Genomic DNA, 27,096 nt, shown 5'->3' on the forward strand with positions numbered 1-27,096 from the left:
CAAAAGCCTGTAATATAACTTGTACAACTGGAAATATGTGTTTTTAAGCTAACACTGAAGATGTGAGCTGAGCAAAATAAGCTTTAGAAGAGTTTTTGGTGAGGTACTGTGAATTATTGGTATATTTATCATTTGTGGCCTATGATTCATTGTACTGATTTTGTCCACCAGTGCTCAAATTACATTGCTAGGCTACAGACTGAAAGTCATTTTGCACAGTAAAACCAAGCCATTAAAATATGCTTTGTTAAGTACAATGAACTGAATTTTTTTAGCCTTATTCATAACTTAGATAATGTTTAAAAAAGAAAAGGCCCTTTTATGCTTTCTTTAGAAAAGTAAATACAATTAGATATTTTTATGACTTTAAAATAAATTCTAATAACTACTTGGCAGGTACTTCTAGAGCATCTTCAGTACTGTATCGGAGCACTGTTGAGTCTCCACGACTGCCATCTGGCACTTGGTAATGAATGTGCCCATTCAAACCATAAGGTCTCTTCTGAAATACACAGGAATTCCCTTCTCATGGGATTCCATCATCTTTCTAGAGTCACAGAAGTGCTGAGCACCACTAATTTTTACAAAAGGCAACAGACTTAGGTCTCTCTGAGAAAGCAGAACTTGTGCAAATATTCACAATAACACCAAAGTCAGGAAGGGTAGGAGGATAGGATAGTATGTGTATACATCCATCTGCATGATGCACCTTCCAAACTGCAGCAGAGGAAACTTAGGTTATACATTATAAAGAACTTCAGGAGGGATGTGGACAGCATGGAGACGGTCCAGAGGAGGGCTGCTCGCATGATCAGGGGGCAGCAGGGCAGGCTCTACGAGGAGAGGCTATGGGACCTGAACCTGTTCAGCCTCCGCAAGAGAAGGCTGAGAGGGGATTTGGTGGCTGTCTGTAAACTTACCAGGGGGACCAGGAGAGGCCCTGTTCCCCTGAGCACTACCTGATGTAACTACGAATAATGGCCACAAATTGACTGAGAGTAGGTTCAGGCTAGACATCACTACTTTCCAGTCAGGGCGGCTAGGATCTAGAACCAACTTCCAAGGGAAGTGGTGCTTGCTCCTACCCTGGGGGTCTTCAAAAGGAGGCTAGATCATCATCTAGCCAGGGTCATATGATCCCAGCATTCATTCCTGCCCATGGCAGGGGGTCAGACTTGATGATCTGCTCAGGTCCCTTCCGACCCTATCGACTATGAAACTATGAACCTTCTGACTATGATGGTGGTCATGCTTTGAATGAGGCTACCTAAAGAAACTGTGGAAGCCCCATCCCTGGATATCTTCAAGAGCAGGTTAGATAGACACTTGGCTGGGATGGTTTTGTCAGGGATGATCCCGCCTTGAGCAGAAGGCTGAAGCAGATGACCTCACGAGGTCCCTTCCAGCCCTTCTTTCCTATGATCTGCACAAGGACACAGAGGTCAGGATTAATTTTAGGTACATGAGATATGCTAAAACTCCTCTGAAAAAATATAATGCAGTAATTACAGTGAGCTACCAAACTTATCTGTACTACAGTACATACTGATGGGAATTAACATACATCTGACAAGATGTTCTTATTAAAACTTCACAGCACATCACCTTGGTTTTAATACATGTTTAAAATTTAACTAATAACACAGAGTGAGAGGAAGAGTGCTTTAGAAGACAACTTTTAAGCAAAGCTAGGACCTCCCCATTTCCACAGCTCCTTGTGTGTGTAACACCTTAAGTGTGTGTTACTGGAGAGCACTGCCACCCAGCACACAGGAGAGCATGTTCTGAACTCCAATGTTATACTTAATGACAGGCTGCTTTTTTGAGATCCATGATCTTCATAGTCAAAGGGAAACACAGAAATCTTGGGATGCGTTTTATGGCAGCACAACTTGCAAGAAAAGGGTTAAAATGAGGTCTCTTTTTATGGTTTTAATGGTCACAAAAATAATTTTTCTTTCAATTACAGACATTTGAACTTCAATAACACCATGCTGGTCATAGTAACTGGCATCCTACTGCCCCGGTCTCTGTGTAGCTGAGAGGTCACTCAGTTATAATGTGTTACCTTTTATTATTTGCATAATTCCAAGAACTACTCGGCGTGTCACCCTAACAATGACAGAATACCAGGAAAAGCTAGAAAAAGAAGTCCTTCATAAGTACATCAAATAAATTACAAGCAAATTTGTGATACAAAATGAGAAAGGCTGGGAAATTAGAATGGAAACAATTTCTTTCACTTATAATACAGAATGCACAACAACACAATGCCCCGTTACTTTTTTAATGTTTGTCTATGAATGTCCAATTATACAGGCAATTTGTTTTCTATGTTTTCATATTTTCCACATTATTGCGGTGTTACAAAAATACCAAGAACTGCATTCCAGACAGCCCTTTCCATGTGTATTTATTACTCAAGTGACATTAACAGTTCTAGGTGAGCTCTTCTGCCCAATTATTATAATTCTAGGTGGGGCAGGAATGGGGGAGACTGGTACTAGCTAAGTAAAGGGACTGGCGGGACATTTCAACTGGCTGGGAAAGGGGACTAAGATCTGGGAAAGGAAATGGGGGCATGGGGAGCCTAAGATCAGATGATGAGCCAAAGGATGATAGGGACTGGCTGGGCAAGGAGTCTGGGACTGAGAACCAGCGGGATAGTAGAAGACAGAAGAGATGGATCTCAGGAGCTGCCAGGATATATGAGAAGAAGTGAGACTATCTAGACCACTGATTCTAAACCAGGGTGCTGTGACACCCTGAAGTGCCTTGAGATCCTTGGGATGTCACTGTTAGGTGTCTGGTGTGCAAACATGATTCACAAGATAAATCCAGAGATTTCAGGTAGGAATACATAATGTTAAAAACCTACTGACCTGTTGTGATCCAAGTTCTATGCAAAGGAAAAATTACTCTGTTATTTTTCCATACTTGAAAAAAGTGTGAAAACTGAGAGTTGACAGTTTCTGAGGAGTGCCCGAAGTCTAAAAAGGTTGACAACCACTGATCTAGATAAAGAGGCTAGAGCCAGGGAAGCCAGAGAAGTACAGGGCACACTGAGATTGGATGAGGAGCTCTGACCGGGGTGGGGGGAGAGGAGCTGGTATTAAGAACCAGTTGAAACAGAGAGCATGGGATGCAAGCGGAGGCCAGGATGGAGGACGGAGATAAATGAAAGAGGAGACAGGAGATGAGCTGGAATGGCCTGGGTGGGAAGGCTGGTTTGAGAAGTCTGAATAACAGAAATTGAGACTGGCTGGGAAGAAGAGAGAGGACTAGGGAACCAGGACGCATCAGAGGAGGCGGCGGCACAGGTCTGGGAAGAATGGATAGAAGACAAGGGTGTAAAGTAGATCTACACATTCCAACCAGGCTGATAACATGGTGGAACCAATAGGATGAAAAGTTTTTGTTTTCAGTTTCTAACAAATAGAAAAGGTCCTTCACTCAGCTGTCTTCACACTATACAACCCTGATTCATGATCAGAGCGGGCCCATTATATGGACTAAACGAGGCAGATGACCTTGCAGAAAAAAATATTTGTTCATGTAATTAAAAATAGGGTTGTTGTGCATATACATCACCAAATAAGGATTGCACAAAAGAAAACACTTCTTGCATTTCCCAATTTTTCAGTAATTGACTTCGCAACTTCAGCAATGTTCTTTTACTACAGGTGTTTTATGTGTGATAGAGATTTAAGTTATACATGTCCAAAGGGAGAGAACAATAATAATTACTCAACACACTGTCTTAAAATTTTCTTTAGCTATCAGGAAGAAAGATCTTCCTAAGAACTATTTCAGCACAGGTTAAGTATATGGTTTATAAACCTCTCTTATGATTTGTTAAGGTACAATGAATAGATATAATATGCATAGATATTAAATTTACTGCAATTTTGAATAAAATCCTGGATTACCTAATCTGTATCAACAGCCTGTCTTGCATGCATATGAGCCCAGCCTCTGGCTTCTTTACTATTCATTCCATCCAGGAAGAATACAGACCAACTGCACAGGCTTCCTCAGCCTGCTGAAGGGTTTTTAAACCCAAAAGCTTGCTAAGAAAATGTTTTCCCAACTACTTAAGTTGGTCTAATAAAAAATATTAGATTCACCCAAAGAACCTTGTCTATGTCCTTAGACCAACACAGCTACAACCTAAACCCCTGTAATCTATATTTTACAGTTCTGAGGAACAGAGAAAAGGAAAGAAGTTTCACTTCAATCCCCAATATCAACAGTCCTCAGTGTCAATACAGACAGACAGATAGCTGCTAAAACAAATGAAAAAATTTCATCGAACAAGATCGTAAGTGCCAAGTTCTAGGCTGAAAAGAACTGTTACAGTTGTCTTATAAATTCCCATATACAAATCCCGCAAATGGTATGCTAACCATAGCTCAAGATCCTACACTGTTACCTTCAAGAGCAGACAAAATGCTGTGCTCATGCAGTGCCTCATCCCTTTCGGTGGGACACCACCTGGTATAACCCGCACTCTACCCAAGGAAATTATGATGCAAAACTGAGGCCACCAGTGCTTTGAATTTCAACACTGAATATTAAGTGAAGCTTGCTAATAAGCGTAATTCTACCATATTACATTTAAAATGGGGACTCTGGCATGCTCAAAGAAAACCAGGTTTTTCTGGTACCGGGGTTGGGAATTTTACAAAACTTATGATCAATCAGCCATTTTTTGTTCTGTTTTTTGTTTTTTTCACCTAAGAACACACAGCAGGTTGGAGAGATTATTTAGAGATTTCCTCTGCAATATCTGAAACCCACATCCAGCATGCTAAGAAACAAAACTCGGTGTCCAGACTATGCACAATACAAAAGTTACCAACGTAAATGGAAATCTACATCCCTTTCTTCTTTGGAAAAATTATATAATCTGTTCTTCCCTAAGATTCGACACAAACTAACACAAACTATCAATATAAAAATCATTAGAAATGTTGAAAACCAGATTTTTTCTTTAAGCTCTTGCCCTGTTAACACCGAAAGTATTTATACTACAGGTAAAGATTGGAAGATAATTTATCGTGACAGCGTGCTGTTAACTTTTGCACTTCTAAATGAGCAACAGTATTAAACACTTTAGAATTTTGCTATTGACTAAGTTTGTTTTTGAAAGGGGAGTGGAGCTGTTAAAACACAGAGAAAAAGAAAGCCTCCATGTTTGCTTAACCTGAATTATAACCCCATTTATTAACCTCACATTCTCAGGTGAACTACAAACAATCCATTATACTTGCTTAAAAAAGCACAGCCTAAAAGATCCCTGTGCTAGATGTAGGTGCAACTCAGATACCAAGAATTGTGCACCAGCTGCAGCTTTTTTTTTTTCACCATAACCCTGGGTGTCAGAGTGCCTTTTTCAGTGGTAGAACAGAGGTGCCATCTACACACACAGACTGGACTGTAATTGCTAAAAAGTTCCTTATTTAAAATGAGCTGGCTCTGAACCACAAGTTCTCTGACATGGAAAGTCTACCTGAAAAAATATGTTCAGTATGCTGTCTCTTCTTTTGCCCATGGCTTCATTATTTCTCCTAGCCTGGTTATGCCCGGTCCAAGCACACCCTTGATTCCTGAGGCAGCAGTTTGTGCACTTGCCCTCACCCGTCAGGACCATGCTGCACCCTCCGCATCAAACCCCTACATGCATGTTTAGCATAACTGGCAATTGTTGCTCTAGAAGAGCAAGAAAATCCAAGGGGTCAAAAAGGGGGAAGGCAGCAGACTGGCCAAGCCATGCAGGAGGCAGCTATTCATTTCTATTCCTTATGCCACCAAATATTTTTTTTATACACGCAGTAAGACAACAAAGGTTGCAGGCTCAGTGACTCTGAATTACCAACAAAGTAACAGATAAAGGATGGGTGACAGCGGACAACAGAAGTACAAAGGGACTGAGCAGCAATGCTGTCACATGCCTCACCAGTTCCTCTGGAAGATTTTGTCTGCCATCAGCTTTGATGCTGCTTCTCCGAGCAGCGCCCATCTGCCGTGTGCCAAATCCAACCTACTTCTGGTTCTGAAAACTGCTCTGAGGTCCCGGGCAATAACTATCGACATATGGTAGCGTTACACCTCCATGTAGCAGACCGTGCGTTCGGCGGCTGTCCGACAAGCGCTTGGCAGGTGTCACCCACGTGCGTGGACACAGACACCGGGCATTTACGGAGAAGCCACGAATGCCCAGTGACAGAGACCTGTCAAGCCAACTCTTAGCAGTGCCCTGATCACTGTGGGACGATGCCAGAAGCCGTGGCAGAGACATGTCGAGACAACTCTTAGCAGTGCCACCATATGGCAGTGCCCTGATCGCTGAGGGATGATGCAGCCCTCAACCTGTCACCACCCCTTGGACACCTCCTCTGCATATCCCCAGGTACGCCCGGACTGGGGGCAGCGCTACCTTCTGTTACCCCATCCCCAGGGGCCCTCCCTGCTCCCTGGGCCACGTGCAGAGCTGGGGGGGCCCTGGGCAGTGGGCACCCCCCAAGGGGCACAGAGCTGCTCCCCACAGCCCTGCTGCTCTGTGCTCTGACACCAAGGTGGGCAGCGCCCCAAGCCTTTCTGACACCCCAAGGCTCCGGGCCCCCTCCCAGCCCCTCGCACCCCTCCCCTCACCCCAAGACTCCGGGCCCCCTCCCAGTCCCTCGCACCCCTCCCCTCACCCCAAGACTCCGGGCCCCCTCCCAGCCCCTCGCACCCCTCCCCTCACCCCAAGACTCCGGGCCCCCTCACAGCACCTCGCACCCCTCCCCTCACCCCAAGACTCCGGGCCCCCTCCCAGCCCCTCGCACCCCTCCCCTCACCCCAAGACTCCGGGCCCCCTCCCAGCCCCTCGCACCCCTCCCCTCACCCCAAGACTCCGGGCCCCCTCCCAGCCCCTCGCACCCCTCCCCTCACCCCAAGACTCCGGGCCCCCTCACAGCACCTCGCACCCCTCCCCTCACCCCAAGACTCCGGGCCCCCTCCCAGCCCCTCGCACCCCTCCCCTCACCCCAAGACTCCGGGCCCCCTCACAGCACCTCGCACCCTTCCCCTCACCCCAAGACTCCGGGCCCCCTCACAGCACCTCGCACCCCAAGACTCCGGGCCCCCTCCCAGCCCCTCGCACCCCTCCCCTCACCCCAAGACTCCGGGCCCCCTCACAGCACCTCGCACCCCTCCCCTCACCCCAAGACTCCGGGCCCCCTCACAGCACCTCGCACCCCTCCCCTCACCCCAAGACTCCGGGCCCCCTCCCAGTCCCTCGCACCCCTCCCCTCACCCCAAGACTCCGGGCCCCCTCCCAGCCCCTCGCACCCCTCCCCTCACCCCAAGACTCCAGGCCCCCTCACAGCACCTCGCACCCTTCCCCTCACCCCAAGACTCCGGGCCCCCTCACAGCACCTCGCACCCCAAGACTCTGGGCCCCCTCCCCCCACCCCAAGACTCTGGGCCCCCTCCCACCTCACAGTCCCCTCATACCCCCCAACACCGCCACAGCTCCCCCGCCCGCAGCCCCTCACTCACGGCGGGCCCGGGCAGCAGGAGCGCGAGCAGGGCGCCGAGGCGCAGGAGCAGGCGCGGCAAGCGGCGGCGGCGGCGGCGAGCCCGGCCGCCCCGCTCCATGGCTCGGCGCTCCCTGCCTGCGCCGCGGCGAAGCGTGGCCGGCCCCGGCGGGGGGCGGGGCCGGGCCGTGACGTCACCCGCGGGCAGCGTTCGACGCGGCGGCCTCCCCTGCAGCGGTGCCCGGCCCGCGCGGCGGCAGCCCGGTTGCCTTCCCCAGCGCGCGGGGTTGTCGCCTGGCTGCAGGGTGGGAGGCCGGAGAAGGAAAGCACCTCCCCAGCTCCTCCTGCAAGCTGGCCCCCGGGCGGGGGTCTGCTCACGGGGCAGGGGCCGGCGTGAAAAAGGGACAGTCAGGCACAGTCGAGGAACACCTTCAGCCCCGCTCCTCTTCACGTCTAGACATTTGAAAAGTAGTCTAACAAAAATAAAATCTTGATCCAAACGGTGTCCTTTACCTTGTCACTTAGGCGTGCAGACAGAAGGGAGGATGGAGCTGGGGCTTCCTTATTTTCATCAGTAGATCAAGGTAAAGGGACTGATCTGCTTAGCGCAGGGGGGCGAGGAAGTCATGGTGACACCGCTGTGCCTTGCTAAGCAAGCCTCGAGTGCAAAAAAAAAAAAATACTTATGGTATGAATCATAAATCAGTTCCAAGGCTCTTCAGATAAAAATAACGCCGGCAAAGCAGGAGGTTCAGATGGGAGAAGTTTGAGCGGGTGACTGGGTCTGCACATCACTCGCTTCAGGTTTCTCACTTGTACACAGCGCGAGCTCGGCCTTGTGAGACTGTTTGGTATTCAGTACCGTTATTGCCGTGGGAGCTGCGCAGTGGTTCTTTGTTCTAGCAGAGCCACACTGGCATTAGCTGCCTTTCAAAGCAGTCTTTGGATGAGACATGGAGGCGATCCACCCCAGCGCTTCTCAACCCCTGGGTAAGGGTTGCAAGAATATGTGAAAGGGTCATGAACAAACTTTAAAAATGGATTTTCTTTTAAAGGAGAAAAATGTAGGAAACTGTGGCTTTTTTCTTGCAAGCTGGCAGAGGTCCAGCCTCAGAGGGGCTGCTTGGGTGTCCCCCCCACCATGCCGCACCTACCCACCCACCCCCTGCCTCACACACTGGGGTGCAGGGGACAGCGGGTCAGGAGTGAGGGGCACGGGGTCGGGACTGGCCACTGATGTTTACAAATGGGTCCAGGTACCAAAAAGGTTGAGCACCACTGATCTAACCCATGAGTTTAAATCCTTAAGATGCCCAGGCCCCTCAAATGATACTAAGGTGTCAGCTTTCCCATACTGATACATGGTTTATAGCAGGTAGTTTCCTGTTTTGGGATCTCACGCTTTAGATCGTAAAAGTCTATATGGTGAGTACATGCAGAAACCTAGAACTCTGGGCTCAGAGATGATACCTTTTATTAGACCAACTAAAGCATAGCAAAACATATCTTTCTTTGCAAGCTTTTGGGCACATGCGCCTTCTTCAGGCTGGGGGGAAATTAAAGATGGTAAAAGCCCCCTTAAACATTTCGAAGAAAGGAAGCTGAAGTGGACTCTTGTGGACCCAAAGGAACAGACATCCACCTTCAGCTTCCTCTGCGCGAAATGAAGTTTGTTTTTTACCTAAGGGGACTTTTACCATCCTTAATTTCCCCCCAGCCTGAAGAAGGGCATGCCCGAAAGCTTGCAAAGAAAGGTAATTTTTTGCCAAGTCTTAATCAGTCTAATAAAAGGTATCTGCTCTGAACCGAAAGCTTTGCATTTCTTTTTGTCTCGGACCAACTCAACTGCCAAATACATCCCTTTAAAATGCAGAGTGTACCTACCCTTTTGTTGCAGCTCAGCCTGCTTGCGGGGTATTACCAGCTTCCACCAGCAAGAAAAGAGGAGCCAGGCTGGTGTGCAGTGTGAGAGGACTCCCCCATCTGACTCCCCCTCCTTCCCAGCATCCCCTGGAGGCTTGTCAGTGCCAGACTCCCTCTCCTGGGCCACACATGCACACACGAGGTTATACTGCTTTTAATTACCATCACAAATACACACACACGGTTAAACCGCTTTTAACCACAAACGCGCAAACGAAGTTAAACCACTTTTAATCACAAACGCACATACGTGCGGTTAAACCGCTTTAGATAAGCACAGTGACACTCCAGGATAACGGAGTTCTACCGGACACAGCGGGCGGAAGCCAACTGCCCTTCCCGCGAGCCTCGTCCCGCCCCCTCCTCCGAACACCTGTCACGTGCCCCGAGGCTGCCACCCCATTGGGCGCGGAGCGAGGGGCGGTGCACAGCGCGGGCTGGGTATAAAAGGCGGGCGAGGGGGGGGGGGGCCCGGCCTCTGCTCGCGGGGCCGGTGGCGGGGTGAGTGCGGCGGGGGCTGCGGGGCGGTGCGGGCCGGGCCGGGCGCGCTGTGATGATTCCCACTCGCACGTGTTAGACTTCTGATGCGGATGAAGCCAAGCCTGAGCTGAGCGCGGCGCGGCCGGGGGCGGCGTTGCGGGGCGGGCTGGGGCCCTCCTAACCTGGCTGCTCTTCTCGGCAGGACCGGACCGGACGGGAGCGAGGGTGCGGAGCAGCCGCAGTCAATAAAGGCGGGTCGTACCAGAGCGGTGTGTGCGTGTCTGTTCGTCCCGCGCCGCCCAGCACCGCCATGGAGCCGGCCGAGCCACGTGGCCGTCCGGCCGAGCTGCAGTGCGACAGGACCCGCTTGCCCATAACTGGGGCCGCTCGGCTCATCCCGGCGGCGCTTTTAAGTGCAAGCGACAGGGGGATCCCGGGCTCGGGGGGGGCCCTTGCCCAGCAGGGGGAAGGCTTTGTGCCGGGGGAAACCACTTACCAGCACCCCCGGGACAGAGTGGGGCTTAGCTGCTCTGTGCTGGAGCCCTGGAGGGAACAGCGCTGTGGCAGGATGAGTCCTGCCAGCACGTGGGTAAGGGCAGGTACCTTACAGGCCAGTTGTCTGGTTACCAAAGCAGTGGGTCTCATCAAGCTGAGCTGCAAGGCTCTACCTCAGAAGCATACATTGGAGGTGGCGGGCTAGCAAGTACCCAGGCTCTGCCTGGGCTGGCTGGCCTTACTGGGAAGGGAAGCTGAACCAGGCAAGCAGAGCCACACCAGCACCACACCCACACCAGCCTTGTCCCCAGGCAGTAAGTTGTATGACTCCCCTCCCCGTGCCACAGGTAGAGGGAGGGCCTGGCCAACAAATCTCCAACAGGAGACCTGGAATAATTCCACTGCTAGTTTTGGCAAGAGCCTGTGAGGGAAGGGTGTACAGTTAATTATAGTAGCTCAGGACAAAATCCATAAAGAGATTTAAAGCCTTAAGGCAGATCAAAATGTTTTCTGTCCAGCTGCAGTTGGGTCCCTCCTTCACCATTATGCAGACGTACATGCACTGCTTGGCTTCTTGACTCCAAGAATATTTGGGTGTTTTCTAGAAACCCACCCCAGAAAGTACCCTGCTTGCAGGGATTCCCCACTGACCCAGAAAATGTCTACTAGGTACGGTCCCACAGATGGGTAAGCAGGGAATTGCTCAAGTCCTTCCTTGACTCTAGCCCTAAATTATGTTGCCCCAGGACATGCTGCCACACTTGAACTTCAGGACTCAACACCTGAGGTCAGCAACCTGCAGGCTGAATCTAACCCACATGTGTGGACACAGTCCTCCCTACATGTGTGCAGGGACAAACCTTATTTATCTACTCACCTTAGACCAGGGGTAGGTCATGTCAGCTCAGAGCCAGGAAAGGTCCCCTGCCCTGCTATACAGCAGACTCTTATTTAACAATTTTTTGATAATTTCCACCATCAAGTTTATTTCAAATATAAGTGGTGCCCCTTTAGCTAGATGGAAGTTTTAACTCTTTAAATTGTGAGTACTCAATGTCCAGCAGGTGAGTTGAAACCAGCTTGCAGGGACTCCCCAGAGACCCAGAAATGTGACATGAGGGGAGGGCAGGAGAAGCAGCATTTAGCTGCTGCAGCCTTAGAAGCAATTGCCATTACCAGTGCTCACTACCAAAGTTGTCATCCCTGTGTGGAGGAGCCCTATGGGCTGGATGATACAGCTCCAAGCACCAGGTCACACAGCAGCACACAGGGTCACACCCAAGAATCAGCTACAGGGCAGAGCTGGAATGCAGTCATACTTTTTTTTTTTTAAGACATTTTTCATGTTCCAAGCCAAAACAGCTAAATCCATGAGTCAGTCCACAACCAGCAAACATCTTCTACCTCCCACTAGGAGCTTCAGATATTTGCAAAGTCTTTTGGCTGCACCCAAGTTTTGCAACTCTCAGCCATATAGCTGCAGAAGCAAGCTAGGGAGGAGCCTCTCATTTCCATAAAGTGGGTGTTAAGCCCCAACACCTCAGTGGGTACTAAATCATGCCAGAACAACAGTTATCCCCAGGAACACTTAAGGAAAACTGCCTTCACAGACCCAGATACATCGACCAGCCCAGTATGCTGATGCTGTACTGGATGCAGCCTGTGGATGGACCTCAGGCCACTCATCCAGCCCACAGGGCCAGAAGGTTGAACACTGCTACAAATCATACTCTTGCTACCAGAATTTTTAATATATTTAAGTTGTAAACATCCACTACAGCAGCAGCAAACAAAGCTTTTATTTTCAAAGCTAAATGGTGCATCTTTTAACCTACTCTTCAGAGTCTCATTGCACAACTTGAATAGGCGAGGTCCAGGAAAGGGGTAGGGTATAAAAGTGTCCTTCAGAGAGTTTCCAAACTACAGAGGGGGAAGGGTGCGCAGAAAAAAAAATTGGCCAAACAAGTTCAGAAATGAAACTTAGAAGCTACATATATCGTCTGACATGGGATAAATTTATTTCAGAAAACAAAGCAAGCCGATTGTAGTTACCCACAGTTTGATTATGAAGTGCAATGTGACATTTTGTGTAATCTGTATGTTTACACATTAGTGCATCTAGTCCTTTGAATTAAAGTTATTGCACATAGAAATCAAATAATATAAAAAGACTTGTGCACAAGACATGCAGACATCATGAAAGGCAAATAATGCCTACATGATGAAAGCAAAAATCAGAACAATATACACAGACTGGAATGGTCAAACAGGAGGTCAGCTAACAAATATAAGCCGCTACTATTGGAATTAAATGTAACCAAAAATAGGTGTTCAAATATAGAATTGATTTTCAAATATATTAAATGCTAATTTTCTTTATTACGTTTCAGGCAAGGTGCTGTTTAAAAAACCTTCACTATAATAGCATCATTTAGAGATGGTACATCATCAAAAGTTACGCAAGGTAATTTTGATCTACATCAGCTGTGACTGAACACAATATACAAAATTTTTTTTAAAAATTTACATTTCAAAAGAAAAAAATTATGCTATTACAAGAGGAGCTAAAAACAACTCACATTTGTAAACTAAATTTACATTCTCTGACATACATGAGCAGTTGGCAACACTGAGTATCGGGAAAAAGTCACAGATGTTAAATGCTGGATATGTAGTGATCAAACAGTTATCAATTTAACGTGTACATTTAGTCTTGAGTCTCCATACAGGATATAAATAAAAAGGCAGTTTTTTTCTTTAGTTTTGGCCATTAATTAGCAGAAATAGTCCTTAAATATAACCAGCTTCTGATCAGCTTGAGTAACTGCAAATGCCTCAATTCCTGCGTCACGTACAAAACTTTGAGAAACAAATGCATAGGGGTCGAAGTCTGCCCTCAACAAGACATAATCCTCACAGCCACCAAGTGAACTCACTTCAGCTGCAGGACTGTAACAGGTCAGAATCTGAGCCCATGCTTTTCTATTGTAAACACTGGTGTAATGGGGAAATTCAGCAACAGAAATTCTCCTGCCAGAAAGTTTTTTCATTGTCTCTAGAGACTCCATACACAAGTACGGTAACTAAAGATTTCTGGTCATTATGTGCAGAATTAGACATTTTCACGTGTGCTCACCTCTGTAACAAACATTCAGAATTAAATCACAAACTATGGTGATTGTACCTCACTATAAGGCGGCTTGTTGTTTGGTCTCATGGCTTTGCCTAATGTTTTCCCAATCGCAAAATCCTTACAGTTCCCACCTTCAGATTTTTTTGTTTGTTTTATGGCTACTTGCTTCCCAAAAAAAGCACAAATTGTACATGAAAAAAAATAAGTTAATATGTATACCCCGGACTGATTCACAATATTACCTATACATCCAATTTACATTCTTTTCTCCTGAAAGCATTTCATATTTTGATTGCTTGACACAAGCTATTGACTGCAGAAGTGAAAGAACATGAAACAGTTCATTCTACACCTCCAACTGCCTGAGCGAGAGAAAGTCTTCTAGTTGTATAAATGTGTTTCTTACTGCAGACTCCAGTCGTTTGGCAGGCGGTTCCTTTGCTGCCAGAACAATCTTTCGAGGCTGAACCATGCGTTAGCACAGTGTGAGAACACAAGCTGATCAATTGTGTCATCAAGCTCCTTGGTCTACTACAATTGGTTTCTCTGGTTTCCTTACCTCAGAGAAGGTCATCTTAGCCTCCACAATAAAATCCTGACAGCAGCCGTTAGAGAGAAATCAACTGCTACATGGGATGAAATGGAACTTCGTATAACTGAAGTAAGCAGGAACAGTAACCAGGCAAGTGGAGTGCAAAGATATGGTCTAAGCAGTCCTCAAAAAAAAGAAGGAAAGGGAGGGGGGGGGGAAGTGTGGCACAAGTTAAAGGGCAAAAACTACTGCATGGTTTCAAAAAAACCATGAAAGTAAAAGTAGTAATACTGTGAACTGCAAAGTCTTCACATTTCATGGTTGATTAGCAGCCTCCATGATTGAATCTTTTGAAGGGCATGTAGATGAGCGGGGATCCATGGCCGAGTGCATTAGGGGAATATAAACATCATCCATGTTTGGCATGACAAAGATTTTCTGGGAAATGTAGATAAAAATAAAACAGGTGTACTGAATGCGTCATTCAAACTTTTTTTTTTTTTTTTTTGACTCCTGACTAGTTTAACTAAAAAAATTAAAGTAGCATATTTAAATAGATTCCCCATTTTCCCAGGGCTGACACAGCCTAGTACAAATTAGGATACATTGGCTCTACAGGGCCTGCTAGCTTCAACTGTCTGACTGTGCACCCAAGCTCCACAGGACTTCAGAAGTGCCTGAATCTGTACTCTCCGTAACAGAAATAGGGCCCACTGAAAAACGCCTGTCCTGGCATGTCTTTCCTGTCCTGTTCTCTCTTGTGTACCTCTAACTGCAATTTTTTTACAGTACTATTCAGGGCAATTACTTTGGTCTATAAAGTCTGCTCTACAGGATTACAGTCATGCTTCCTGTCTAGCTCTGATTTACAAATGTTTGAAATTACAGAAGGTTTTCCTGTTCTGTATTAGTGGAAAACATCAGTTTCTTCCAATGTTATAATTAAAAAAATCAGCCAGCCAAACAGGTCAGTGAGACCCATTCACCACCTACTCAGAACACTGACATGCCAACCTGGAGACCTGGCTTCAGGTCAACCCTGCTCTGACTTGAATGAAAAATAATTTGAACCCAGATCCCCCACCCTGAGCAAGTGCCCTAGTCCCCAAGCTATTGCTTACTCTGGAAAGTGTGTTTCTCACCCCAGAACCCCCTCAAGGAAACATTTGTTGAGCCTGGCAGATTCCTACAAGCAGTTGCAGTTTTAATGAGTGGTACCTTCTTTCCTACCATAAAACAATTTTGTCAAGATTTCCACCCAGCTCTAGTCATGACTACCCCAGAGACCACCTCCCCCTCTTTGGGCTCTCCTGAAGGCTGATATTAGTTGCCAGATTTTCAGAAGCGCTCAGTATCCAGCAGTCCCCATTCAGAACCCAAGAACTGCTGGGTGCTCGCTGGTTAATGGAAATCTGACTACATACAATATGAGTCTGTGTTAGGAAGCGGGTAAAGAGCAAAAAGAAGAGAACCATTTTGCCTTGTAACCAACCGCCTAAATGAACAACATAGTTGGGAAAGCGTACCTGAAATTCTTGTTCCAGTTTCTTCTCAATCCACTCAGTCACGTGAACCAAAGTCACTTCTCGCTCACCAAGCTTTGGCCGAGCTTTTAGCTCCAAGTAAGGAGGTCTTCGGAAACCGTACCTCAAGAGTGCACACAAAGGACAGGAGTTATCATACCTGCGTCTCCCTGAAGAACATGTTTAAACATGCTCAGTGTGAATGCAATTCAAGTTCTCAGCTGCTCCAGTCCAGTATTCCAAATGATCATTCATGCTGCTTTGTATTGCATTCAAAATTCAATACAGAAAGCTTAGCTACATGGCTGTCACATTTCCTCAGGACTCTTTTGCATTTTAAAAGGCTCTGAAGTTCACTCTGGTAAATTCTAATTGCCATCCTAAGCCCAACGTCCCAGAAAAATATTGCATCACAAAGCATTTAATGGGATAAAGGAAGGACTCACACTCCTTAACTTTGACAATCCCAAAATATCTACACAAAGATAAGAATGTGCACCCCAATGTCTTTCATCAGGGAGCTTAGTAACAGTTGGAGATGATGTGGCATTTCCACCTCTTGCTGCACTTACCATATCCTGTCGGTGGGTGGTGGTGGAATGTTAATTGCTAGTGTTCCTTTACATTCTTGCACTTCAACGGTTAGCAGCAGTGGAGTATTAGATACCTCTTCAATCTTCTTCTTAATGAACTCAGTCTCTGTGGCTTTTTGGAAATATTTCGACTTGGTGATTTTATCCACAATTCTCATGATTTTACTTGTTCGATGTCCTCCAACATACCTTCGGATACAGCATAAGAAAACTGCATCATCAAAATGCCCTCAGACAATCAATAGCTTCAGGAAAACTGGCTATTTTTCACTGAATATTCCACATATACTTGGAACAAAGGAGACAGCAAGAGCTAAAAGGTTTAAAAACCACTGATGGGACTCTAAAGCAATACACCAACATGAAGAAAACGTAGGTTGAATAACAGCAAAAGCATACTGGGAAACAGAAAACCCCATCACTTGAGAAATGTGATGCCAAATCACTACCCAAAACTATAACGGAATTTTCAAGAGGGGCATAAGAGTTTAAGCCCCTCCAAGTCTTTGTGACAGTTTAGGGAGGAATCCTGTATTGTGTGGGGAATGCACTGGGGGAATGTTTCCACAGGTTCTCAGGTATCTAAAAGATGCAGATCAACACATTAGTTGCTAAAAAGTGACTGGTGTTCATCTGCCAATCAATCATAGTAAAATACTTGAAAATTTATATTAAACATCAGTGCTTCTAAGTACCTAAATCTGAAAGTCTGACTCTAGAAGTCTTGAAAGTTCTTTGCCATTATGACCGTAAGTTCTCCGAGAGAGTCTTTTTCTGCTCGCTTTGCACAGTACCAGCTAAATGGACCAAAGCTGTTTGGGAACTTTGGGTAGGACAGCAATACACAGGAGCTAGGTTTTTCCAAGGACCCTGCTGGTTACAGGAGTTGAGCAGTTGTTCCCCCCACACCTCTGAACGTGCCTGCTTTCCACAAAGCTGTGTTGGTTTAACACAGGCACAGCCAACAACCTGTATGCAGAGGGGCTTTTCCCTCTAATGGTCACAGCTGGTGTAAAATAGATGCTTTGTTGTAAAGTGTGTCTAATTCCGGGGATGCAAGCCCCTTAAGAAAGCCATAAAGATGGCATCACTGGCATTTTCCATATTCCTGCAATGCTTCCATCTGCTGAAAGCAATAGTTTGTAGCCTCTGAGACTTATGGAGAAAAGACAGTCCTGAAATGTCAGCAGTGGCTGACACGAGTCCTCCCGCTCTACATTTCATGCAGCTAACGTGTCACAGTTCCAGCATCCAGTGCTTTTCCCTAGGAACTCAGTCAGCAAGACCGTATGCCGATATGAAATGACATTGCTCCATTCATTACAGTTCACGACTAAGCATCAGCTATGTGGGAGCAGCAACAGGTGCTGCAGGGATGGCTGTACCCCTCACTCAGCACACACCTCCCACCAGGCCTGGCAGACCGTGCTATGGAATCAGAAGTTATGGACTTTAATTGTGACATTTTAAAGTTTTTGAACTTACTATATATAGGAAACCTGAAATCAGATTTAAAAAAAAAGAGTCAGAAAAGAAACCACAGGAAGGAATGAAGCAAGCCTAGAGAAGGAACAAAAATTCTCCTCAGTTCTCTGCACAGAGCACTAGGGGGCCATGTTGTGCAGTCCAGGCTTTCTAAATGCTTTTCAAGAGAAAAAACTGGCAGTGAAGGAGAGGCTGCATTAAAACACGATGCTTAGAATCAGGAAACTATCCATTCAATCCTTAACTTGCCACTAGGTAAGTTACCGGACAAGTTACTGGAAGTTTCTATGTTCAGTCACATTTGTGAACTTGGGATAGTAATATTTACCACCTCAAAAAATTATTTAAAAAAATTAAAAAGCCATTAAAAAAAACTGAGCAATACATCATTCAACTCTGCAAAGGCCTTTGGATTATACCTCAAAACTCAGCCTCTGCTAAAATACCTGGTATGAACACTTATTTGTCAACATCTCCTTTTCTCCCTCTGATACGTGGAGCCACTCTCCACCCCAGAGATGGCCCTGTTTCAGTTATAACTTTACAGGAGTGTTCAGACACAGTGAAACCCACTGACCTTCCAAGGGCTATAGCATCACCATGGGTGGAATTTCAGAGACTACAATAGTAGAGTAAAAATGTGAAAAACCCAATAAAACACCTTACCCCTCTGCTCCTGGAGCCAGCTGCTTCTCTCCACCCATCAGCTCAGGGGCATCATCCTCCTCTGAAGACCCAGCACTAGAGGACTCTTCATCACTGTCTGCAAGGCAATATGCTCTTGGTCTGAAACTAAGAGAGATCACAATTTCCAGGTCAAAACGTAACTTCCTTTATTACCCATGTTTGGCTCTCATGTAATTATACTGGACCACGTGATATTCCCCTACCCAACACTACCACCTTTCCCCAGTTATCCAGTGAGGTAAATAAAGGTAAAATGCATGCTGACATGGTTTACAGGGTCCTGATATTAGAACACACAGATTCTTTTACACAGGAAAAAAACCCCTGTTTTTCTTCAGTAAAACTGAATCCAATCCTGTATGGGAAGCTGTTACACTGCAAGACAGAGAAGAACATGGCCACTTTGCATGCCACTGAACAGAATGGGGGATGGTTTAAAGTACATTTGCAAACACATTCCTCTTGGTGTTAGTGTCTCACCAAAGGGATGGATATGATGCAGGGTAGATGGAGTTTTCTTTCTTAAACTCTTGACGAACATTAGTTTAAAAAAATAGCAAAAACTGACAACACAGTGAAACCTGGTACTGAAGCTATACTGAGTGATACCAGACTGGTACTGGAGCTATACTGAGTGATACCAGACTCTTTTCAACAAATTTTTACTGAGGGACCCAGACAAGAAGTTCTATGCTTGATTCTGGAAGCAACTGCACAGTGCCAATGCCGTGGCTTTATTTGACTTTCATAAAAGGCCTCTTGTACCCAGTCACAAGCAGGAGTTGCACAAAACAGAATCTAGTTTTCCTGTTACATTGAGTAATAAGATGGTCACTAGACACCAGATCTCTGAGTAACATGTAAAAACAGTGCAAGTTCTACTGATGGTGAGCTTAAGGCTGATAAGTGCATTTATAAGAATCCAAGAAAATGAAACCTACATGCTGAAGGGCCAAAAGTAGGGTTAAGATAAAAGTATCCTGTCCAAAAGCAGAGTTCAGTTTACACTCTCCTGTTGACTGCTTTACCTCCTATGCCCCATCTCTTCCTGCTCATAAGACGACATATCGAGTCTCAAAGCACTTATGCCCATTTATGGGAAACACAGCATACTTGTCTTTAATTGACACTGGATTAGAGCAGGGGCTGAAAGTGTTTTGTGTTTTACTCTCCAAAAATGAGTGACGTATCAAGTACCAATCTTGGGTCATCAGTGACTATGAAGACAACTCCCACTGTGCAGAAGCAGCAGGACAGGAAAGCAAAAATAGAAATTCTGAAGTATACTGAACTCAATTTCCCAGTAGCCTCTAACCAACCCAAGTCTGTGCCTGAAATTGGTGGTATTTCATACTCAACTTCCATGGCAGAGTATTGCAAGAAGTCATATTCTTAATCTGGGTTGGTTAAGGTGACATAGATGAGATAAAACAGTAGCGAGGACAAAGCAACTTGGGCTTTAATGTGTGTTAGCAATACCACTTCAATCCCAGACTCCCTTATATCTTAATTTAAGGTGCTAGGTCTTTACCTTTTTAACCCAATTTGGGGTATGGACTCGCAGCACAATCATTATGGGGTCCTGTAATTTACTCTTGATTTTACTCCTTAATAAGGAGTGGAAACAGTGATGTCATACTGTACATAGTGTTTGTTCCATTTTTAACCTGAAATCAAGTTAATCCTGAGTAAGCATGTGTGTCTACACCCTTAGCTAATAAGACACTCAACGACTACAAAAGCTACAGGGCACTAGAAGAAATAAGGTCTTTAAGGCTCTGTCTACAAGAAAATTCAAAGTGGTGTAACCAACTGTTGACACTACATTAGTTAATATTACAGTAGTTATGCTTGTAGTTACTCTGGTATTCCCCATCCTTTACATAGCCAGAGTAACAGTAGGGGAAAAGATATGCTAATGAACAAAAAGCAGCAAGGATTTTTGTTGGCATTCTCTTTTATTATAGATTCATAGATGTAGGGTCAGAAGGGACCTTGCAGATCTAGTCTGACTCCCTGCCCTGGGTAGGAGAGAAAACTGGGCTCAAATGACCCCAGCTAGGTAATCGCCAAGTTTCCTCTTAAAGACCTCCAAGGTAGGAGCCGGCACTGCTTCCCTTGGAAGCTGGTTCCAGATCCTAGCCACCCTGACTGTGAAGTAGTGCCTTCTAATGTCTAGTCTGAACCTACTCTCTAACAACTTACAGCCATTATTCCTTGTTACTTCAAGAGGCACTCGGGAGAACAAGGTCTCTCCCAATCCCCACTGGTCCCCCTCCTTGTAAACTTATAGATGGCCACCAAGTCCCCTCTCAACCAAAGCTATACCCCAGCACACTTCAGTACCGTCCATCCAAAACAAGAACGCAGTAGGAACAATAATAAAAAACAGACCAGATAATTTCAATAGCTCTGTTTATACTGATAAAGCTTGTTAATATGAAAGACTGAAGGCAATTAAAACTAAATAGTTTGTTTTGGGGTTTTTTGCCCCCAAATGAAGCAGATGCCTTTATCCAGCTGTTTGAGATGCAGGCTTTTGTTGTTGTTAGTGCTCCAGTCAATTTGACTCCAGGCATCTAAGTAAATGGTAGATTCAGTTGAGTGTTTCCACTTATTCCCACAGGGGCTGCATAAGAAATTGAGAGCATTTATACATGTGCTCCAAGAGCCACTCTGATTATAGCGCCCTGAGCATCACACCAAAAAATGGTGGCAGGGGCACTTTAACTAAAGCTTGAATTAGGGATGACAACAATGCTGGAGTCTGCTGGAGCACAGTAATTACCATGCTCCAGCAGACTCAGTTACTTGAGTCTGCTCTGACGTGCTGCGATTACAGTGCATCTGAGCAGCCTTGATGTATGTGTACAGGTGCCCTGGGATTTCTCCATTTGTTTGTGAAAAGGAGGAAAAGAGAGGTCACCCAAGCCTCAAACACCACCAGAAGATGGCTGGTGAGTAGCCTGGGAAGACCAAATTAAAAGTATCTATTTCCTATGCAGTGTGGTCCTAAATATAGGGTTGGGAGCCAGGAAGTCCAGCAGTTTCAATTTTGGTTTTGCCTATGGGTCACTGTTATGCTAAAGCATACGCTTTAACCTCCCTGTTCTCAAACGTAAAGCCCTCTCAGTTTTCTCATTGGCAAAACTGGGGCATAGCAGGTGCATTACGAGGACTGAGTATTTGTGAAGCACTGTGTTAGCAGTAAAGTTATTTGGGGAAGGAAAAGAAAGATCCAAGGTGAAAGAGACTGCACCAACTCAGTGAGAATTATTGTTGCCTGTTTTACTATTGATATAAATTCCTGGTTCCCCTAGAGCAAAGAATGCTTTTTCTGCCAAGAATGAGACCTACCCATGGCTAACAGGCTCTACAAGTAACAACACACCTCCGGGAACTCCCGTTCCCACAGGATTAATTGGCAAGTTTTCAACCTATACTTTCTCCATTCAACTTGTATAGGAATTTTTCTATCTTATTTTGCCTGAAAAGTCTGTTTTCCTCCTCCAGCAGAGAAGGGTTAAAAGGTTGTATGTGTAGAATAGCAACACGACTGTGACCAAATATTCCCAGTATAACTGATCTGTAGCCTTCTTCTCCTCATGCTCTATCATCCTCGCCAAGTTGTAGCGCAACAAGTTACCCAGCAAGAAGCCTTTCTTCAGATAAGAAAGAAATGACATCTAGCTTGCCTTTTTACCACTGCAGTAAAGGCAGATGTGCATATTGTTTCCAAGACAGCAAATTTTAACAATCTGACAAGTCTCTACAATATCTTATTTTTCCAGTACTTCAAAATATGCACATGAGTCACGATGATAAAGTGCTTTCAAACTGACTCAGACCCTGGAATATAGTTTGCTTTGTCATGGCAATTATTCTGACTTATTCCAAACAAATACTTCAATGGGTTATTTTGAATAAGATGAATTAAGATAAAATTCATGGAATGGAACCAAACCTTAAAAAAGCAGACTAATGTTTTGCACACGCTTTTGACGAAACTTTTTTTTTAAGTTTTACATGGTATCTGCTCTACTCTGAAAAAAATTAAAGCATATTAGATGTGTCCTTGAATAAGACTGAGGAACATCTGGCCCTGAGCATACTGCATGTTCAGAGGCCATCTGAGGGGGTAATACAGTTTTAGTTAGTACCACGGTTCCAAATTCAAAGGATAGGTTGCCCAGTTACTGGCATTAATATTTACTTTGCTGGGGGCTGATTCCTGAGCTAGAATTCAAACTATGATAAAGTTACAATAAAGGGAAGTATGAAATTATTGTGTTTGTCTACTGCATTTTACAGGCAATTTCTTTATTGTAAAAATAAGCCATGCAAAAGAAAGAGGAGGAAGAACCTATTTTCTACAGATTTTCTCCCCTCTGCTCACGTACTATGTAGGGGACAGGAAAAGGGATTACATTCCTCGAAAAAGGTCCATTTAATATTTTGGGTCATATTCAGTGGTCAAATGACACCGATGTAAACAATTTTTTGAATTTGGTGAAGTCGCTATATATTTAAATAAGTACAATGGAGCAGAAGCCAGCCCAACTGCTTGAATGGAGTATCTCTAGATTTACTTCAGTGCAGCAATAAAACTCAGGTCATTAAATATTTTCATCTGTAAATTTCCCTTTTACAAATACAAAATTAATTTGGCACCACTATATCACTTTAACGTACTTCAGAAGGCTATGGCATGGGGATGCAAGTTAGCTCTGATTCATATTAAATTGACAACTTTATTCACACACTAAGAAAATAAATACATTTTGCACAACTATTTTCCTGATTTGTTGTCTTGTAGCTGTGAACCAGATCAGAGACCACTTAGTGTCCCAGGCTGGCACATTTGTCCTTAGCTACTATTTTAACATTCTAGTTTCTGCTGCTGGAAGGGAAAACAGTTACCCTGAACCATCAGAGCTCTAGGGCTCCTGTGACTACTTAAAATTCGACTCCACTGCAAAATGACACTGGTGCAGGGCATACTCACTTAAGAATGTTTTTAGCTTCCAATAATTCAGGGATGGTGTTCTTATACCAGGCTATGGTGCCAAGCAAGATTCTGAAAGAACAGCAACACTGATTGTGCAGGTTGAAGGTAACCTGTGACCTCAGCTTTTTTATTTTGTTTTCTGTCTTTTTTTTTTTTTTCCTCCAGTAAACACATTTAGTGAAAGAAAACCCAGTGAATGGTTTCATACAGCACAAACAGGATCAACATGCCACAGCTAGAACAAGATGGATATTTGACAAATACCACTCACCAGATAAATACAAATCCACAGATTGATGAGTCCAAACACATTTAAAGAAATGAAAAGGAAAATAGCACAGATATAAGTTAGATAAGATACAGTGTGTGTAATTTCTAGCCAGCTCAACTAGGAGGCATTTCAAAGCATAGGAGAGCAACAAAAATGCTATATAAGAAAGATTAGACATTTAAAGATGGAAGTGAGTAGTCACTCTGTACACCAGCTACTAACAAGCATCTGTTGTAATATAGAAGGCAGTCACCCTTCCACATTAAATCTGTATTAGTTGGATTACCATAACCATGGAGCCTGGAGCTCCCTGCTGCTGAGGCAGGGAGACGTTGTCCCCACTCAGGGTCCACTGGCAGAGCCCACCCCAGCAGCAGCAGGCAACTCCTGGGGGGCAGGGATCAATGTCCCAGCTCCCACCAGAAGACAGCTGTCTCCTTGCCCTGCACTCTTTGCCAGCCCCCAGTTAGCACCCAGAGGGAGCCTAGAGCTTCCCTTGGCTGCTGCGGAGGGTTGATGCAGTGTTAGCAGTGGCGAGAGCAGACTGCTGCCATGAGCAGCAAATTTGCTCCTGCTTCCCCGCACATGTAGACATCTGCCTGGGGTGGGTTTACTCTAGAGCATTTGCATATGTAGACGTGCCCAGATTTAGGCAAGTATTAAGACACTGAGGCCTTGCCAAAGGTTTATTTGACATTTTAAATTTTGTGCCTGAAAATTTTAAGCATGTTCAAGTCTACTGTCAGAGGCCAGTATATGACTACTTAGCAGCAACTGAACTGTATAATGAAAAGGGATGGAGAGAGATGCCATAAAACTGAACTGGTTCCAGTTCTCCCATAGCTTCACCTCTCCCCTCAGTTTCCCCATTTGCTAAACAAAGACAGGACTTGGCTGCTTATCTACAACCTAAAGAACTTTAAGAGTTAGCTAATCCTAACATTATCTTCAACATCACGGATTAATGACTTGATGTTCTGTTATTGAAGTACATTCAGGAATTGGAGCTTGGTTGGTAAGTTACATTTCACAGATAGGATAGAAAAGTGCATCAGTGGAGCTACGCTGATCCTATACTGGTAACTAAGTATGAAATGAAGGATTGTATCTGTCACTGTCAAGAACAGAACAGGGCACAACATAATACAGACTCTTAAGCACACATTCTAAATGCACCGAGATTTTTCTTCTTAGAAACTGGGCATTTGCAATATCAGGAATTTTCCTAGCACAAAATACAAAATAATGAGTTCAGGACTTACAGGTATATAACAGATTGTAAAGAGGTCTGGTTTAAAGTTCACTTATTAAATATAAACATTACTCATTTTAAAACCTGATTTTTTAGAAGGATTTTAAAAAGCTTATTCTTCATCATTTAAAAATAAGATTCACATATAGAAAATATTTCTAACCTGTATGGAGAATTCAGGCTTTAGCAATATTAGAGAACCCTAACCCAAGTGGAAGTCCATCTAGATCAAAATCTAGTATCTAATTATATGAAAAACTAGCATAATTAAGGATAATTTAAGAGAGTTGGCAGAATTCAATTTTTTTTTAAATAATAATTTCAATGGCTAAAATGGATGTTTATTTTTAAGCATTTATTTAAATTTCTAATCAATTTACATTTTCAGGAATGCATAAATTAGGTGTGTGGGGATGTGCATGCACCTACTTACCAGCTTCCTCCTCCAATCCAGCACACATGGGGGAAGCTGCTGTGCCACTGGGCTGTTAGCCCACTGCTCAGTCCCCGTGCACAGCACCATCAAGCTCAGCACCCATTTTCCTTTGTCCCACAGCAATTACTGCCTCCTGGCCCCTCCACCCCACTTTCCCCAAAAAGGAAACCTCAGGCTGCTGCTGCAGCAGCAGCATCTACCCCTGCAGCCAGTGGCTTGCTCTGCCCAGCAGCTCCCACCTCTCTTTGCAAGGGAGGACCCAGCTGGCTGGCACTGAGCTGGGGAAGCAGGGACAGATGTGCACATGCACACATACTGACAACTTGTTGCCCCCCCCCCCAGGTGCTGTTTAGCAGGAACTCGCCTGTCCAGGCACCACAGCCACAGCCTATTCTTATGTCCCCTTTCTATAAATTTCGAGTTGGAATAGCCATTTATCAACATTTACCAATAAAAATTGAATCTTGCCAAGCCTAAATATAAAGCATATTATCTTCCTAAATATAGTATTTGATTATCTTCATAAAACTAACAGATAAAAAACAAATATAATTGCCTGGTTCTAAAAAACCCATAGTCACAAGGACAGGTTCTGCCCACAAATGCGTACTGTACACGTATCTGTCTGATCTACAATGAAGCAGCACCTGCACATCTGAAGGTAGATCTTAGCTCTATTTCACTATTGCTCAGCTGGTTTCTTCCTAATGCATCAAGGTCTTACCCTTCTTTGCCAATCTCTCCAACTTTCAGTGCTTCACCAAGAGGTTCTTTACCAAGTTTGGTCAAATTCATTTTGGTCTCCAGGGTCATTAGAAAAGACCCATTATAAGATATTTCCAAGTCAATCCAAAGCCCTAGAATTGTTAAAGAAAGAGAAGTTGTCTTTAAAATATGAGAGTGTAACTTGAAGCAACATACACAATCATTTTACATCATATTAAGCAAAAAGTCACTTTAAAATAATAATGTCCATATGTTACTAACTCCACCATATGTTTTCCAAATTGCAAAAGCTTGGAAATACCCATTTTCCTTTCCATCACTTTTTAAAGCAGAACTTTGTATGTATATTAATATTCAGTTACAAAAAGACAGTCCCAGTGCTAGAAAAATAAATGCTAATGGCAATGCTGCCATTTTGGCAAGTGAAAAACCTGCAGTGTCTAGAGCCAAGTGAAACTCGAAAAATGCAGTCCCTCAATGAACTGGTGTCCCTTTAAATGTTATTTGGAGGTATAAAGATATTTTGATCTAAGCCACAGCAGTATCAAAAATGCTTGATCGTTACTTCAACTGCAAGCATACATGTACTCTGGTGTAAAGGGGAACATTTCAATTAGAGTGGCTCTTGGGAGCTGCTCTAATTAAAGTGCTCACAGCATCTCATGTATTCAGCCTCCAACATTTCAAGAGGGTGATGGAGGGTGCTTTAACTGAAAGCTCATTACTGGATTAAATCGAGTCAGCATGTGTAAAAGTGCCTCTTTTTTCTTTGATGTTTCATTCCAAATACATCACTTGACAGAAGTTGTAGCAATGCAATGTTTAGCTAAAAGTTTTAATCATCCCATTCATTTTGTACATATGGCCACTTATCACAGCCAAGATAACTGCTGAAGACCTAGATTTGTGCAGCCACCACTGTCAGGAATATGTCCTTCTTCCCTAAATGAATGTCAACCATGGAAGCCTGCAGTGATATTAAAGAGGCCTATAAAAAAAAAAACAATAAAAAGAATCTGTGGAGAGAGG

At 44.6% G+C, this 27,096-nt stretch overlaps 2 protein-coding genes and 2 non-coding genes across 6 annotated transcripts in view; 2 read left to right on the forward strand and 2 right to left on the reverse strand.

Annotated features, from left to right (window-relative positions):
* The window catches only part of ERN1 (endoplasmic reticulum to nucleus signaling 1), a 73,998-nt gene extending 66,052 nt beyond the window's left edge, over positions 1-7,946 (reverse strand). The window contains exon 1 of the mRNA XM_090059003.1: positions 7,546-7,946. Within this exon, the coding sequence (XP_089915129.1) occupies positions 7,546-7,644 (99 nt within the window). The 5' untranslated portion in view covers positions 7,645-7,946. The remainder of the gene's footprint in view (positions 1-7,545) is intronic.
* A 2,047-nt stretch (positions 7,947-9,993) lies between these two features.
* On the forward strand, positions 9,994-10,059 carry LOC149859051 (small nucleolar RNA SNORD104). Its single transcript, XR_016444052.1, has one exon. It is a non-coding gene; the product is annotated as a small nucleolar RNA SNORD104 (small nucleolar RNA).
* A 169-nt stretch (positions 10,060-10,228) lies between these two features.
* On the forward strand, positions 10,229-10,354 carry LOC149859052 (small nucleolar RNA SNORA76). Its single transcript, XR_016444057.1, has one exon. It is a non-coding gene; the product is annotated as a small nucleolar RNA SNORA76 (small nucleolar RNA).
* A 2,061-nt stretch (positions 10,355-12,415) lies between these two features.
* Positions 12,416-27,096, reverse strand: part of TEX2 (testis expressed 2) — a 114,759-nt gene continuing 100,078 nt past the window's right edge. For all 3 annotated transcript variants that reach the window (XM_090059555.1, XM_090059557.1, XM_090059558.1), the window contains exons 8-12: positions 26,066-26,198; positions 18,354-18,479; positions 16,182-16,391; positions 15,613-15,733; positions 12,416-14,524 (exon numbers count right to left, since the gene is read on the reverse strand). In XM_090059555.1, the coding sequence (XP_089915681.1) occupies positions 14,402-14,524; positions 15,613-15,733; positions 16,182-16,391; positions 18,354-18,479; positions 26,066-26,198 (713 nt within the window). In that variant the 3' untranslated portion in view covers positions 12,416-14,401. The remainder of the gene's footprint in view (positions 14,525-15,612; positions 15,734-16,181; positions 16,392-18,353; positions 18,480-26,065; positions 26,199-27,096) is intronic.

Source organism: Crocodylus siamensis, chromosome 8, assembly GCF_052110815.1.
Source record: "Crocodylus siamensis isolate JL-2025a chromosome 8, ASM5211081v1, whole genome shotgun sequence".
NCBI classification, from domain to species: Eukaryota; Metazoa; Chordata; order Crocodylia; family Crocodylidae; genus Crocodylus; species Crocodylus siamensis.